Source organism: Cydia splendana, chromosome 2 (assembly GCF_910591565.1).
Source record: "Cydia splendana chromosome 2, ilCydSple1.2, whole genome shotgun sequence".
Taxonomy (NCBI): Eukaryota; Metazoa; Arthropoda; class Insecta; order Lepidoptera; family Tortricidae; genus Cydia; species Cydia splendana.
In genome coordinates, this window is record NC_085961.1 from 25,984,864 (window position 1) to 26,002,182 (window position 17,319).

Below are 17,319 nucleotides of genomic sequence, written 5' to 3' on the forward strand. Positions count from 1 at the left end.
AAGCAAGACAGGTCCTTATTCACAATTAAAGCTAAAATTTCACTGAATTTAATCAATCAACTAAAATAAGATGGTCATGTTTATGTTTTGTATGGAACATTCAATAACTACACTTGTTAACTAATTAAATGGCCGATGTCTAGGTTTAGACTGAGCAATAGCTTGGCATATTTAACATTGAAATATGTTGCATTAAATTAGTGTAATGCGGTTAAAAACTGCACATAGCCGGCCTTTTAAAATATTGAAGCAAAATCATAATGATGTTATTAATGTGGAAGAGCGATATTATATTGTTATGTCTGAACACAGCGACAATAGGCCACATTCTAGTGTTTAAACGGTTTGACTATTTCAACCAAGAACCTTTTGGTCTGATTTATTACTTTAAGGAATCAAACTACGACCCGTGAGTTTGCCATTTCCATGCAATCCGATCCACAAACCGGAAGCAGAGGTCCTCAGGTTAAAAAGTTTGGAGAGCCCTGTAGTAAGGTGTAGGGTATAGGCTCGTTACCTGTTTCCTGTTGTTGTGGCGGGGTGCCAGGTCGCTGAAGGCGAGCTGCAGGCCGGCGGCGAGCTTGGGCCGCATGGCCGCGAACAGCTGCGCCGCGCGCCGGTTCAGCACGCGCTCCTCGAACTGCTCGTCCGTCTCGCCCGCCTCGCGCTCGCCCTCCTCGCCCTGTAGTAAGGTGTAGGGTAGGGTATAGGCTCGTTACCTGTTTCCTGTTGTTGTGGCGGGGTGCCAGGTCGCTGAAGGCGAGCTGCAGGCCGGCGGCGAGCTTGGGCCGCATGGCCGCGAACAGCTGCGCCGCGCGCCGGTTCAGCACGCGCTCCTCGAACTGCTCGTCCGTCTCGCCCGCCTCGCGCTCGCCCTCCTCGCCCTGTAGTAAGGTGTAGGGTAGGGTATAGGCTCGTTACCTGTTTCCTGTTGTTGTGGCGGGGTGCCAGGTCGCTGAAGGCGAGCTGCAGGCCGGCGGCGAGCTTGGGCCGCATGGCCGCGAACAGCTGCGCCGCGCGCCGGTTCAGCACGCGCTCCTCGAACTGCTCGTCCGTCTCGCCCGCCTCGCGCTCGCCCTCCTCGCCCTGTAGTAAGGTGTAGGGTAGGGTATAGGCTCGTTACCTGTTTCCTGTTGTTGTGGCGGGGTGCCAGGTCGCTGAAGGCGAGCTGCAGGCCGGCGGCGAGCTTGGGCCGCATGGCCGCGAACAGCTGCGCCGCGCGCCGGTTCAGCACGCGCTCCTCGAACTGCTCGTCCGTCTCGCCCGCCTCGCGCTCGCCCTCCTCGCCCTGGAGAGTGAAACAAATTAACTCTAGCGTGTATTCAAATGTCATCTCTATAAACCGAGATTTCAGTTTACGACTGAGAGGTAAATTTCGGCAACATTTACTGGCCGTACGACTCCTTTCTTCTTGGTGATTTTGTTATGTTTCCGTTCCTAGCGATACTCGTACATTTAATCTTTATTTTAGTATCATAACATGGCAAGAAATACTTACATTTTCAACACTGGGTGGTAAGTCGTAGTCGTGCTGTGGACTTTGGTGGCCATTGTTGTCCTCGTAACCCAAGTTGGTCAACTGCATGCCACCCTAAAAAAAAAGGTATTATTTGTTAAGCATATGAGTTACTTTAATGAAAAATTATATATTGTGTGTTACAAATATACAAAAGATGGCCTGGCGCTCGAGCGTGCGACTTCTAAACGGAAGGTCGCTTGTTTGAACCCCAGCTTGTACAATGAGTGTCTTAGAATTTATGTAGCAAAGTCGCTTTGTAGTAACCGGACAAATACCCCTAGGTGTTGGAAAGTCAGATGGCAGTCGGTTTCGTCACAAGACTAATACGCCAACTCAGGATACAATCTTTAATATCTTAATCAACTTAGGATGTAATCAGAAAGATGCTAAGACGAGATGGAAGAGTAGGAAATTGAGCACTTTTTATTTGTAGAGAAACGAACACAACGAAACAAGTTCAATGAGATAAAAGAAGTGTGGTATAAAATGGTGACCTGATGGTAGTCGGGGTCCAGGCCGTGCAGCGGCAGCGGCTCCATGGGCACGGTGTGGCCGAGCTCGTGGTCGGGCGGCGCCTGCGCGGGCAGGGCGCGCGCCAGCAGGGCCGCGGGCACGTCGCCGCCCAGCTGCGGCATCATCGGCAGCTGCGCGTGCTCCAGCCCGTGACCCAGCATGCCGCCGTGCGATAGACCTGTGGATGCAATGCAACAACATTTTCATATCTCATGCTCTGAAAGTGGGTCGTTGTTGTTCTAAAAAGTGCGCAGAAAAATGGTGTACTCCTCTTCGTCCCCGTCTCACGAGTAACTGGGTGGAAACAAAATGGAGTCCTTATTTCCCCGCTTGGAACAATTGGTAATTGTTCAATTTTACTAATCTCGTATTAATTTTTTTTCATAGAAAATGATGTAAGTTATACAAATAAATTATTCTTGATTTTTTATGTTGTATTGTATTTATATTTACTTACTCGATTACATAAGGCGGGAACCAAAAGGAATACACCAAAAATATTTTTTTAAACCCTACACTTGAGTAAATGAGCAAAGGCAAGAATCTTATACAGCCACAGTTAAACGTTTGTACGTTATTAAATGGGGTTTTAAAATTATTTAGCACTATTATTCATGAAAAAAAAATACAAGATAAAATTTGCTTATTTCATTCATCATTCATCAATTGCTATTTAAAAAATATTAAATTCTTAAAATATTATTAGTGCGGTAGTCTGTTACGGGGTTTAGAACGAAAAAGTAAAAATTTAAATGTAAGAGGCAATCCCGCGATTTTCATACTACATATTAATAAATTAATAATGAACAAATCATTTTAAAATAGTGCAGTTTCTTAAAATATGTAATTGTTTTTCACTAGGGGTTATTTATCTTCACACATGTAAAGTCTCCGACTGCAAGTCCTAAGGAAAAAAATCATGGCCGTAATTGAATTACTTATTAGGCAAGTAGTTGAATTACTGATTTTGCAAAACTGTCGTGTTTGGTTTCCTCGCATTCGATATGAAAAGTAGAGTGTTTAACTCGGGTGAAAGACACCATTTCCGTCTCGGACTATTGGCGCTCTCACTGCGCTCGAGCGCCAAACTACCTCGACAGAAATGGGTGCCTTTCAATCCTTGGTTAACAATCTACTATTAACTCTTTGACCTCTAAAGACGTCAACTGACGCGCGCGGCTACAACCCAAATATCAACCTTCGTGTATTCCGATTTCCGACAAGTTTCACCATGACGCGCCGCGCACAGTTAATGGAATAGCTCTTAATACGGTACCAACGTCTGCCAGGTCTAACGTGCTGTTCAAAATCGTTTGTTCCTATTATTTTGGCATTTAGGTTAAATTTATACATGAAAGGATTTAAGAGCCCATCAACGTGCACACTAGCGCCACTGCTAAATAATCGAGATTATTTAAATTTAACGACGGGTATTTAAAAAAGGGGGCCGCTACGGACTGTATTGTGTATTTAAGTACCTTTTGAATACATCTAACTAGTTTTTATGTTGCTGGATTCGTCGATATATGAACTCAAAACAAAAACGCCCGTTTTAACTTTGGACGATTATTTCGCAATGGCGCTAGTGTGCACGTTGATGGGCTCTTAACGGATTAATGTCCAATGCCTTTGTTAAAACCCTTTGAGCATTGGTTGCAAAGGATTTTTCGCGCTATTGCTTTAAAAAACACCACTCCGAACCGCTGGGACCTATGTTAAACTAAAAGCTCTAAGACAACCTAAGGTCACCTTATTTCAATAAAACTAACAATTAAATCTTTATTTCTTAGTAGCTACTTCTGAAACATGAAATGGGTTTGGCAACCCTGTTGCAATGCCTGATGTTCCCTGTTGCAATTTGGGACTACTAGAGAAATAAACCAACAAGTATTCATCACTCATCACTAACCTTGCGGCGTCATTCCACCGTGCTGCAACCCAGCGGGCGTCATGCCACCATGGTGCAGCCCCGCGGGCGTCATGCCTCCGTGCTGTAAGCCGGCTGGCGTCATGCCTCCGTGCTGGAGACCGGCTGGCGTCATACCGCCATGCTGGAGACCCGCGGGCGTCATGCCGCCGTGTTGGAGGCCTGCTGGAGTCATGCCGCCATGGTCTAATCCTCCTGGACATTAAAGGTTTTGTCAGTAAGACGATCCAGAATTTTACGTGTTATGTAAAGTGAGGTCTTAGCTTAGCTGTCGATGGAGCAACGTTGAAAGGGGCACAATGTTGTAGCATGATGTTTAGAATTGTTCTAACGAAAATTTAACCATGCCCGAAGGAGAAAGGCGCGTAAATAGGACAAATGTCTAGAGGCTATTAGGTCTCAAGACGTAGGGAAGGGGTTAATAAAATTAAATATGCATCTTTTTTGGTGAGTTTTGTATAATCACCTCAAACTGATTCCATTGTAGTTTTGGGCTGTACCAAAATTAAGGACACTTTCTTCCAATGTTTTCAACTTTTAGATACAGAAAAGACGAATGAAAATTTGTAATAGACCAAAGGAGACCAATATTTAACTAAAAAAATATTGTGATGTTGGATAAGATTACCTGGTGTCATGCCGCCGTGGTGCAGGCCGGCGGGCGTGAGGCCGCCGTGGCCGAGGCCGCCCGGCGTCATTCCGCTGTCTAGCCCCATTGGCGTCATTCCTGAAATAATTGTATCTTGTTAATAGGCTCTCTGGGATGATTTGATTATCATATTCATTATTTGATTGGCTTCGTTTGTCTATTTTGTTTATTTCATTAACCGCTCAACGAATGCATGCATGCGAATACATGTGGATGTAGGGTCTAGACTCTAGAGACTTGTTCCAAAAATTTACTTTTAATTTACTATAAATGTGTACGACACAAATTTTTCTTAGCACGTCTAATATCAGTGCCATATTATGTTACCTCCATGGTGCAGCCCGGCGGGTGTCATGGGGCCGAAGTCGTGCCCGTCGCCGTGCTGCAAGCCTGCTGGCGTCATACCGCCGTGTTGCAGGCCTCCTGCGAGACAAATTATTAAGAATTAATTAACTAAAATAATCATTGCTGTAAGAGGTAATGAGGAGGCACACTAGAAAAAGGAGAATGTTTACAATTTATTTGAAAAAATGTATGTGATTTGACAGTGACAGCAAACGATTATGGAAGCGCCACCTGGCGTGATAAAATATCAGTTTGCCTCCTCATTAAATAAAAATGTGTGGCAATAGGCTTTCACGTATCCAATTTAATTTTGAGGTGATTTGGTTTCCGAGAGCTTTAAACATACTTTAGATAAAACGCTGTGACATTACTGACCTGGTGTGAGGCCGCCGTGCGGTAAGCCGCCCGGCGTGAGGCCGCCGTGGGGCAGGCCACCCGGCGTGAGGCCGCCCTGCAGCAGCGTGCCCGGCGTCAGCGGACCCAGCCCGCCCGGCGTCAGCGGCGGACCCAGCGCGCTCAGCATACCTGACATCCAAACAATGTTGTACATGCTATGTGAAACTTACGAGTTTAAACCACGGTAGTCATTTCGAAACTACAATGGAATACACAAGATAAACATACTATTTTCAGAATTCAGATTGTACCAGTTAAGTAGATCCGGGTCGGGCGACCTATATACTTATGCCGCGCTCTATTCTATAATTTGACAAAAAAACTGAACCGAAGTCACCTTAAAATTTAAAGATAAAGTATCCCAAGATTAAACCTTTCGTCTGTGTTTGGTAGAACACATTTTACAGTCACCTTTCTCAATTTCTATAAGAACATTTTTTTAAACTTTATATAGCTTCTATACGGCTCGGTCGAAATTTTAAGTGTTTGTTGAACCCACTATACATGGTGTGTCTGACCATGGGGCTTTAAATCCAGGGCTTGATTTTACTCGCTTAACTGAGCTACTTTTACTATGGGACCAACCCTAAAATCGGGGAAAAATTTTTGGCTTTTTCATAGAAAACGTCGACACCTGATCAGCCAAAATGTATGAAAAAGTAAAATTTTTTTTCGGGATTTCGGGGTTGGTGCCATAGTAAAAGTAGCGAGTAGAATCGAGCCCTGGATTTAAAGCCCGATGGTCAGTAACACACAGTATACTTAAGCCACACTCATACTCGTATGAAAGGTTAATAGAAGATAGCTGTCACTACTTGTAAGTAAAATGTAAAGCAACGCAGTGTAATGTTAGTCTTACCAGGGGTCTGCGGGGCCTCGTCGACGTCGGAGCGCGGGGTCTGGTAGCCCGCCTGCACCGGCTCTACCCAACCAGATGGCGTTACAGTTAGTAAGGCGGAGGTGAATGGTGACTCGAGTAAATGGTGATAAAAATTATGATAAGAGTGTTATAAGCCAAGCGTTATAGACATGTTACTGAGGGAAGAACCACACTTAGGGGTCATCCATTAATTACGTCACACGTTTAGGAGGAGGGAGGGGTCAAGAAAATGTGACATGTTGTGACAAGGGGGAGGGGGGAGTCACTAACATTGTGACGTCACTTTAACTTCATCAGTAACCGAAAATTAATTTATATTTTTTAATGTGTTTTTAGAAGTAATTCTCGTTCCTAATTGGTTTTGTGTTATAAAATTACTTACTTAAGTATTAATATCTCTTTTACCAAAAATATTTTTTTATTAAAAAAATTATGCCGAGTTAGTGTTGCCGATTTCGTTGAAAACAAAATTGCCTAAAATGTGACGTCACACCAGGTGGGGAGGGATTTGCAAAATGTGACCAAGTGTGACAAGGAGGGGGGAGGGGTCAAAAAACCTAGAAATTCGTGTGACGTAATTAATGGATGATCCCTTAGTCAATTACAATTAATTTACTGGGAATCCAATAGATGATCAGAATATTAAATGTTTTTCAGTAACGTTAATGGTAGCATACAGTAAGAGCGTAAAGCTACATTTACTATATACCTATACTGTAAAATTTAAACTTATTTACCATGAAATCTTCCCAAATATTTGTAGCGATAAGGTTAACGATTTTAACTCATTTACGGACAGGCATGTTTCATGTAACGTTAGTACATTGATAAACCCTAATAGCTTTCTCATTAAGTTATTTAAGGAGCAAATTCTATGTATTGACATAAATGGACCTCTCGAGCATGACTTGTGATTCTGTGAGTGTATATTATTAAGATTGCGGTAAACATGACAGATTTGTTGTATGTTAGTAGTATTGGTATTTCAAAGTTTATGTTATATAGAGAGAAAATATGATTATTAAGAAATACGAAATGTATGTTAAAAGACCCATGAAAAAAAACGCAGAGAAGTGCACATAAACATACTCTGCCAATTTCAAATAGGATCTCCGTTTTGAATGGGAAATATTCTCGCTCGAGAATATTTCCGGAGAGATTTCTCGAGAACGGCACAATGCTAGATGTGCATGTCCAAGGTACTCACCGACTGAAGGTTCGTACTCCTGCGGCACAGGTGTGGGAGGTTCTAGGTCTGGCGGTGGCGCTGGCGTGTCCGGGGGCAGCATCGACTGTGGACAGTAACAATCATGAATCATGACATATGTTGCATTTTGTAACAATGTGTAGTCAAAATGGAAAAGTTTTTATGAGCCCATTAACCCTGCGCCTATCGACTATCGTGCGTGGCACGTCATTTTGAACCTTGTCGAAAAGTCAACCTTGTCATTTCAAATTGGGGGGGGGGGGGGTCTGGACATCGGATGATGGTAGCATGAAGTAGGAAGAAACGGGGTCATCCGAAGCATGATTTTTGGATGATTTTAGGGGGAGGGGGGGACAAGAATCGTCAAAAATAGATGACGTAATTTATGGACAGCCCCAAGGTTGATTATTGGGCTGTACCCACGCGCGTCAGTTGACGTTTTCGGCGGTCAAAGGATTAAGATATAGTGCAGTGTAGTGGCGTACCTCGTCGTGGCGGCGCTTGCGCATGCGCCGCGCGGGCTCGGCGTGCTCGGGGGACTTGGCGTCGCCCTCCTCGCCGCCCTCGCTGCGCAGCGTCATGTTGCGCTGGTATTTCTGAAACAACACCAACCATCACAATCTATTCATACAATGGGCTTACGAGTATCACGCAGGTCTTGAGAAGGATATGCGGAAATATAGCCCATATTCTGATATGCCCACGGAAAGTTTCCAAACTTGCATAACTTTCCCGTGATGATAATATTCCAAAATGGAACATTCCTCGAATTTCTGTACTTTTCCAGAATGTATCCTAACTTTCTGCTACTTGCACGTCTGTAAAACCACTTGGTAAAGTATTAAGGGTAAGAATTTCAGTACATATTCTGCATACAAGTCAAGTCTCGCACGCATTCCTCCGCGTTCCCAGTATTCTACGTCCAGTGCCTGATGCGGCGAGTTAAGGTCGGGCGTGGCCACGATGTGTTGAATCATCATCATCTCATGGAAACAGTTCGATAAATAAAATATACCTTGAACAAGACTCTGGACGGGATGGGCCTTGCTGGCAGGGTGAATAGTTTCTCCACTCCTCCGGTCTCCTTCCAGTGCATGAGGCGGCGCGTGGGCGGCGCCAGGTCGAGCGTGGTCACGATGTCCGACGTGTTGCTGAGCTGGTTCTTCATTTCTTCGCCGGATATGTTCTTGACTTCGTCCACGATCAGCTTGCGTTTGCGCTTGGTTTTTGTTATGCCTGTGTGGGCAGAGCACAAATGTTAATGAGTGAAGTGAAAAATAAAACTTATGCATATGATAAAGAGCCAATTTTTCCACCTGTCCATTATCTTTCTTCAATGTCATTGCGTCTCACTCTCTCATTAAGCAAAATGTGAGACGCAATACGCATTGGACAAAGAAATTGGATAGGCGGAATACCATACTAATAAGCAGCTTACAAGCGGTCTTTGGTCGATGTAAATCAATTCGAAACTGTATTGTTAGGCAGTAGGCAGCGTACCTTTGAGCACGGTGGCGTCGACAGGCGCGAGCGCGAAGGACTCCTCGTCGTTCTGCAGCAGCGTGGTGTTGTCCAGCGCCGCCTCCGCCGCCGGCGCCGGCTCCGCCAGCGGAGCCTCGTCCACCTCCTGCATACATTACACGTTATAAGAATCTAACCATATAGGATAGGAAACCGCGTAGATTCTGAAGCATTTATACAGTTAGTGTGAGGCCTGAGTGGACGCTCGAAGCGGAGCGTTCGGCGGGGCGTGCAGCGTGGCGTCGGGCTCACAGGTGATTTGAGCAGCGTGCACTAAGGCCGCTCCGCTACTTAATAAATTCTGATGGTTTTTATTACCGTTTCAATCTCGCTACAACTATTAAAAAGTGAATTCGATTTAAGTTTAAGCGTAGTAGTATGACGTAGTGTAGCCGTTCACTTTTCACTTCGAGTCAGTCGGCCGTGTTTATCCGTCCTGAGATACCCCGTACAGCCAGCATCACAAATTGCTAAGCGGGCGAGGTGTTTAAAATTACCTTGACACAATAAAGTCGCGTCAAGATCATTTTGAACATCTCGCACGATTAGCAACTATTGCTGCTGACTGTAGCTAGTGGAGTGGGCACAAGGCGAAGGTTCACTAGGTAGCCGGCCCATTTGGAATGAAGAGCTATGAATAAGTATAGTATGGTGGTGTGACTGACCATGGGCCGCACGGAGGGCGGACGCGGAGCGGCCGGCGGCGGCATGAGCTCGGCCGGCGCCGGCGACGCAGGCGCAGACCCGCCCCAGCTGCGGACACACGTTACATTACTCATACAGCATCACACATTATACAATACTAGATTAACAACAAATATCCGACAGAGAGATTTCTAAAAAGACTGCGAATAGTCGGAATCGAAAATACAAATAATATTTCACGTCAAAGTTTGGGAATATTATCAAGGAAAAATTATTGGACATTTGTTACGGCACGACAACTTCTTTAAAACCATCATAGAAGGCAAGCTAGAAGGAAAGAGAGGCAGGGGCAGACCAAGACGTAGCTATGAAGACCAAATAAAAGAAAAAGCTGGTGTCGTGTCGTATCAAGAGGTCAAGGCTATGGATTATGAGAGGGAGAAATGGAAAACACTCCACCAACAAGAGGATACCTCTAAAATTGAAGAAGAAGATATCAAAAATTCTAGTCACCTATTTTAAGTATAAACAAGCGTAAAAAGGAACCTTATCTGCATAGAAATTTGTTTGGCGAAGAATCAACTGTTCTATCTCTGCAACTGACTACACATTCAACTGATTTGATTTCTAAGCCACTTAGTATGGACTTAATTACAGTTACAATGATATGAAATCCCTTGTGACTTTCATATAATTACAAGGTTTAAAATGGTTAAGAAATGTAATTGATTGACTTTATGTAGATAAATATTGACAGCATGTACCTGTGATGCGGCGAGGTGCCGGCGTCGTAGTGGTCGCCCATGTCGTCGTCCGAGTCGGCGGCCTCCGGCGCCGGCGCGTGCGTCTCGCTCACGCCCGCCGCCTCGATCTCCGCCTGACATATCAAACCGACGTTATTGAGATAAATGCAGTTACAGTTCACAATTCATGCAATATTTATCGGTCACGAAACATTGACAAAATTGTTTACAGTAGATGACACTTAGTGCCACTAGGGGCCATAAGGGCCAACCATAATGTATGAAAGTCCCATACAATAAAGTTCAGTGAACTTGTAATGATGACAGTGATTTGTCATGTTATGAGTTAAAATCAAAGGTAGAATTTAAATTAAAAATGAAATGTAACATAAAAGTGGGGTTACCTGCAGCGACTGCGGCTGCGCCGAGGGTCCGGCCAGCGCGGCCGAGCCGGCGCTCGCGCCCGCCGCCGACACATCGCCGAACAGGTCGCCTTCAAACAGCCCGCCTGCATCTGTTCACAGATATAGGAAGAATTAAAATAACATTTGATAAATTACACTTGTACACAAATTGTCACGGAAAACGGAAAAAGTTGTAGGAACAATTTTCAGGATAAGATAGTAAACTTGTGACAATTTTGGCCAAACCATGGACATGTATTCTTGACTACAAATACAAATCAATCTCAATACAAATGTGGCTCTGTGGAGCCTACATCCATAAGTAGACAGGGACGAATGATACTCACGTCCGAAGTCGGGCACTATGCCGATGGTGCCGCCGAAGCCGTCGTCCATGGGCTGGTGCGGCTGCGCCTCCAGCCGCCGCGCCAGCCCCGGCGGCGCCAGCCCCGCGCTCGCGCCCTCCTTGCCCAGCTCGAGCGACGAGCCGTCGGCGAATAGCAGGTTACTCTGCGAACGATACGATGGTTACTCTAACCGCCTCACAGCTCAGTAGCCACATCAGTTGCTAAGTTAGTTGCAGTCATGAATTTATGGACTATTTCCACTTGAGTAAACATATCCAAACATATTTTGGACAATTCGGGCAATGGTGCTACTCTGTACTTTATGCATTATTAACGTTTTTATATTACATATATCGTTTTCTTCTTTTCCACTTCCTTCACGTTGGCACTAGTGGCACTACTAACGTTCTGTCATCCGCTTCCCGCTTTTTTGCTAATCGTTGTATTCGTCATGTGTTTGTCTGTGATGTTCATAACCAGTGATCGGAATAGGCAGAGTATATTTACCTACACTTGGTGGAACAAAGTCATGAAGTGGAGACTTCCTTGCGATAATTTTTTTTACCGGGACTTCCCGGATTTAAAAATCAGTAAAATAAATAAAATCTCATAATGTATCCCCAATGTACGTAAAATTAAATAGATTCAGATTCAGATTCAGATTCAGATTCAGATTCAGATTTATTTATTTCTCAATAGCAATACAAAATTTTCATTAATACAAACAAAAATATGCACACATAGTGAGATCGTCAAGGTAGGTACGCTAGGTACGCATTTTAAACTAATATTTACATTATTTTACAAACAGAAAAATAAAAAATAAAACATTAAAAATATAATTCAATTTCAATTACATATACAATTTGAATAATAATTAATTAATTAAGTAGTCTATTGGTACTAATGGGTACATTAATAGTTATTATTTAAGTATTCTTTAACGCTATAAAGTGTCTTGTCAAGTAGGAGCTGTTTAACTTTGCGACGAACAGTGTTAATATTTGTCTCAGTTTTTATTACTTTTGGCAGCTTGTTGTAAAGTTTCTGCCCTATTATTTTGGGACACTTTTTTGTCATTTGTAATCTGCATTTACTTTGTCTTAAGTTGTCAGGATATCTAGTCGGTCGTTTACTTACGTCACCGATACGTTCAAATTCACTTGGATTATTTCTTACATACATTATAACTTCTAGGATATATGTCGATACAGATGTTAATATTTCTAAATTTTTAAAATGTTCTCTGCAGGTATCATTATATTTTGCATTGGCCAGGATTCGAATAGCTCGTTTTTGCATTTTTAAGACACGTTCAAAGTCAGTTGAGTTTCCCCACAGTATAATCCCATAAGACAAGATTGAATGTATGTATGAAAAGTAGGCTTCTTTCAGATGATAATTTGAGATGAGGGGTTTCAATTGTTTAAGGATATATATGCCTTTCGCTAGCTTTCCACATACTGAGTTTATATGAGATTTCCATGATAATGTTGGATCTAAGTTGAAACCAAGTAGTTTCACATGCTGTACACTGTCAATGATTGTGCCGTTTGATAAAGGTATATTTATTTTATTAGCGTCAGTTTGACGAGTGTTAAATTTCATTATATTTGTCTTTTCAGAGTTTAGTTTAAGTCCATTAATTCTAAACCACCACCAATAGTAACCACAACACTACAAGTTTGTACTAGTTTACGAGTGATAATATAACATTATTGTATTTATATTATTTCAAACTTGTCCGTCTCTTTTACGCCAATACCAGCTGTGTTTAAGTGAAAGAGATAGAAATAACAGTATTACTATCTACTATGTTAATTGTAATTTCCATTGTTATCGTCTAAAAGACAAAGCAGATGTCGTTATCACTTATCGCTGTTACCTGCAACCCTTCTTATGCATTAAATAGAAAGTTGACATCAGTTTCTTACTATCCCTTGTCGAGTACGTACGGAAGTGTAGATACTGTGTTTTTTGGATATTTGACATTTGCTTGTTTACTGGAATTTCGCCTGCTATACTTGATGATTACACACGGCCTGAACTCGGACACCGATTTTGCTTTGATTGGATTTGGCGATTACTGGATACTGAAAACACCACGGATACTGCAAAACTTCCAAGTTTCAAGGTAAGATAATGTATTTATTATTTAACATTTTTATCCTTTTCATTGTGTGTATGTGTAATCGAAGGTAAGAAAATAAAGGCTGAAATATATGGTCACGAACTATGACTATTGACTTGAGTCACTTGCCTATGTTCATAATTTGGCCGTGTAATGTATTAAACCTACATACATTATACTTACCGTACTGTACCTTGTTCAAGGGATCGACGCAGATGATGATTTGATTTATAATTTTGCACCACTCACATCTGTAGACGTTGAACGGTCATTTTCTACATACAAATGGGTTTTAAGCGTGAAAAAAAATAGACTGAAAATTGAAAATATGGAAAAAATTATAGTAATATATTTCAATCATCTCCAGGAGAATAATAATAGTACTGAAATGAATGAATGTTATGATTATGAATGTGATTCTGATAGTGACGACAAATAATTTTGTAAAGTAAATGAGAACGGGACTTAATCGCGTAGCACCTTACCCTAGCATAAAAGTAACTAATGGAAATCAAGTGCGGGTAGTTCCAAAAACTCGTATAGCTAGAAAATGTTGACACAACTCCCTACCCGTATGCCTCTGACCACGGACGTAATGTGACATCCGAAACCTTGGGCCAAATATTAAATATAAGTGTTACGCGATTAAGTCCCGTTTTCATTTAATAATAGGTATGTGTGAAAATGGTGTTAGTTTAAATCAATATAATAATTTTGTATTTGTAGATTGAGTTGCAATGTTATTTATATTTAGACTTAATAAAGTAATAATAACTTTGTACATAAAGAGAGTTTATTAAAAAATATATAGAAAACCGTTTATATATTGGTTGTTTTATTTTATGCCTATTTATTGTATTGAAGCAGTTTGCATTGTTTTTTGTACTATTCAGAACAATATTAATTATTCGGTAAGTTCCCGGGACTTTAGTCCCGCAAAAAAAATTTGTCGTAAGGAAGTCTCCACTTTTTATCTATGTTCTACCAAGTGTAGGTAAATATACTCTGCCTATTCCGATCACTGTTCATAACAATAGGGTATTTTCCTACTAGTCAAATCAGTTACTTTTTTAGTACTGTCAAAACGATTTGCTAATATGGAATTTATATGAAACATTACATTGTGACGTCACGGTCAACTCACCTGTGTTTTTCTAATAATTATCTGGTGCTTTATTTCATGCATGGTGTAAAATAATTTATTTTAAATACAGTATAATACCCTATTATTTGTTTTTAGGTTTCCCCAACTACATCCTCCCAAAAATACAAAATTATTATACCGAACATTCTCCTCACGTGTGAAAGTCAACACCAACATTGGCAAATTCACCCTGTGCAAAATTGCAGGGAGTAAGCCAGAAAAAAAAAGTTTTTAGTTCCTGTGAAAAATACGACCAGTCTAAAATACTTTTTTACCTGTTCCAACCCTCCCTCAGTGCCAATAGCCTCTCGCATGATGTCCGGGTTGTCCGTGTCAAATCCCATGTCACCAAACCCATCGTCCGGGTTGACCAGGTTGAGGGAACCATAGTCCTCCCGCATGGTGATCTCTTCCGCGCGGGACTGGTTCATTGAGAACTGCGCCTCAATGTCAACCTCACTGTATGAAAACAAAACATTATAGCTTCATGTGTGGGCTCTGTCAAATAGTAAGTAAAATATATTGTATAAAGCTAGGGCTATGCTTAGAAACATACTTGTCATACGCACCGCAACGCATGACAAGTATGTTTCTAAGCATACAACTTTCAGGGTTCAGATGTCATAATGCATTGCATAACGTTGTGTACGTGGGATAAGTGTGTCCCTGCCTTAATACCTTGCTATAAGATATCTTTTGGTTTATTATCGCTCCGTCTGTGACAGGCTATAGTGGCTGTACACTGAGTGAAAAAAAATTAACAGAATAATCCTTACTTCAACTCTGGCATGGCAGTGTCAAAGTCATGGAACACCTCAGGCAGGGTGATGGCATTCATGGCGGCCTCTCTGTGCTCCTCAGGCAAGTCCACCATGCCAGGCCGGAAGGCCATCTGGAATTATCACACTCAGATATAATATCTAATAAAAAGTAACAGTGAAATCTAAAGAAACGAGACAGCTGTGTTAACTAAGCTTATCATACGTTGAAATCTCTGTTAGTAGTCCTTTTACAATATTGACTTATACAGCCAAATTGACTTGTTCTGGTTATATCTCTATCATTACAATAAGAGTATATTTTTCTTAGCCTTTATATTTATTATTGAGCTAACTGAATGATAAAGTTTTATAATTATATTAAATTTTATTAACCACAATTCAATTGCCTACCACTCAACGGCATGTGATATTATCACGAACAATAATCGAATACCAAAGACTTCATACAATATGATTTTTTGTCGACCTCTAGCCAAGCTTTTATATTGGACAAAACATTCTATACTCTCTCTCATCTTAGCGTTTATACAAGTTGTGTCTTCAGCTACTGCTCCAGAGTTCAGGGTCTGAATTCCAAATGTTACAGGGTTATATCCTGATATAACTCCTATTTTTAGAACAACAACAGAACTTCAGGAGTAAACAAATGCTTACGTAGATCTATTTCAGCCCATTTAGTGCTTAATGTTAATTGAGAATATATTATGATAATAATAAAAAAGTCAAGGAGTTAGCTTAGAGGTATTTTTGTCTTGTAGCCCCGGTCCGCTGGCATGGCACGGGCTAGATGGCAAGGTTATATGATTTATAAGCTATTAAATGTCAAATTTCTAAGACAATTATATTGTTTACAATGATTTTGTTGTGTTAAATTGGGTGTAGATTCTAGTAGTGAATAAGAAATTGTGAAAGTAAATAAAAACATAACACACCTTGATCTTAACGAAAGCTTCATTACAATCCTGCAGCAGATACTTGGCCTTCCGCGAGTAAATCCTTACAACACCAAGCAGCAGATGGCCAGATGTCCTCAAAGCCATCTTCACTTTAGGTTTCAAAATACCATCTACGGATTTCTCGATATTCGTCTCGAACACATGAGCCTTCGTCAGCTTCTTGTCCCAATGGGCTGCCAACCAAATTTTGGCTAGCGGCCCTTTCTTGGCCAGCACAAAATGTGCGTAAAACATAGTGAATGTCTACTTGTTCCAATACAGAATTACATCAAAGCTGGCCTGAAAGAAATACACAACATACAATAAACAAGTCTAGTGGTTCCCAATAAACGCAAAAACGTCTATCACAGTCATTTTGATCACAAAAAACAGGAACGAACTAAACAATGCCCACTGATGTCGCTCGTTAACGACTAACACAGTTTGGCGCCCAATCTACATAGTGGATTTATTTAGCGAACGCATTCAATTTAATATATAAAACACTTTCACGTGGAACTTCAGGGTTTACTTGCTAGTTTTAAGTATAGTAGCGGTGATATTACCTGATTATTCTATGAAAACTCATTAATTTCACCTTTCACACAACGTAAACATGACAACAATTACACTTCAAGATGGCCGTCGTCCGTCAGTGTTTCCAAGAAGCGGTATAAAAAAACCGTTAAATGTCAAGGCGCCATAAATTGTGATGAAGTATTTTCTAAAAAATATTTAATATAATAGTATTAATAATACATATATTATATAGCATTTTGTTTTTATATTTCATTCATTTGTATCTTCAAAATTTGCACAAGCAAGTTATTTAAAATTAGCACAAGTAAATTTTGAGACTCAGGGCCAGTTGCACCAACCACATTTGACAGACTGATCAACGTCAGCCGGCGCGCCCCGGCGCTTTACTATGAAACTTTCAATACATAAAAATTTAGCGAACTCTTTAACGATACGAACAGTTTGGTGCAACCGACCATTAATATTAGTGTCCGACCGAAACATGTTTTTTTGCCGAAACCGAAACCGAAACCGAATGTTCGGCTTTGGCTCTAGTTTCAGCCGAAACCGAAACCGAAACCGAAACTTTTGTAGACTTGTTAAAATCGTTGAAAAAAATTAATAAAACCGCTTTTACAAACACACATATTATGGGGCTGTCAACACCCAATGTCCTTGAAATTGATGTTACTTAAGCAGTTTTTTAAGAAAA

The 17,319-nt window shown here is 41.4% G+C and overlaps 2 protein-coding genes across 3 annotated transcripts in view; both read right to left on the reverse strand.

Moving 5' to 3' along the window:
* Positions 1-17,319, reverse strand: part of LOC134806037 (transmembrane and ubiquitin-like domain-containing protein 1) — a 118,886-nt gene that overhangs the window by 68,532 nt on the left and 33,035 nt on the right. The gene's annotated exons all lie outside the window — the stretch shown is intronic.
* On the reverse strand, positions 698-16,761 carry LOC134805988 (uncharacterized). 2 transcript variants are annotated; one of them, XM_063779165.1, is made up of 20 exons: positions 16,655-16,761; positions 16,086-16,388; positions 15,148-15,263; positions 14,647-14,830; positions 11,097-11,259; positions 10,750-10,859; positions 10,367-10,479; positions 9,623-9,710; positions 8,937-9,063; positions 8,452-8,672; positions 7,922-8,032; positions 7,437-7,521; positions 6,209-6,271; positions 5,329-5,478; positions 4,936-5,031; positions 4,588-4,686; positions 3,942-4,154; positions 2,014-2,210; positions 1,499-1,591; positions 698-1,288 (listed from the first exon to the last, which is right to left on the reverse strand). In XM_063779165.1, the coding sequence occupies exons 2-20, from the start codon at positions 16,341-16,343 to the stop codon at positions 824-826; spliced, it is 2,952 nt and encodes a 983-aa protein (XP_063635235.1). In that variant the 5' UTR covers positions 16,344-16,388; positions 16,655-16,761; the 3' UTR covers positions 698-823. The 2 variants fall into 2 exon arrangements, with proteins under 2 accessions (XP_063635235.1, XP_063635236.1); XM_063779166.1 differs by lacking the exon at positions 6,209-6,271.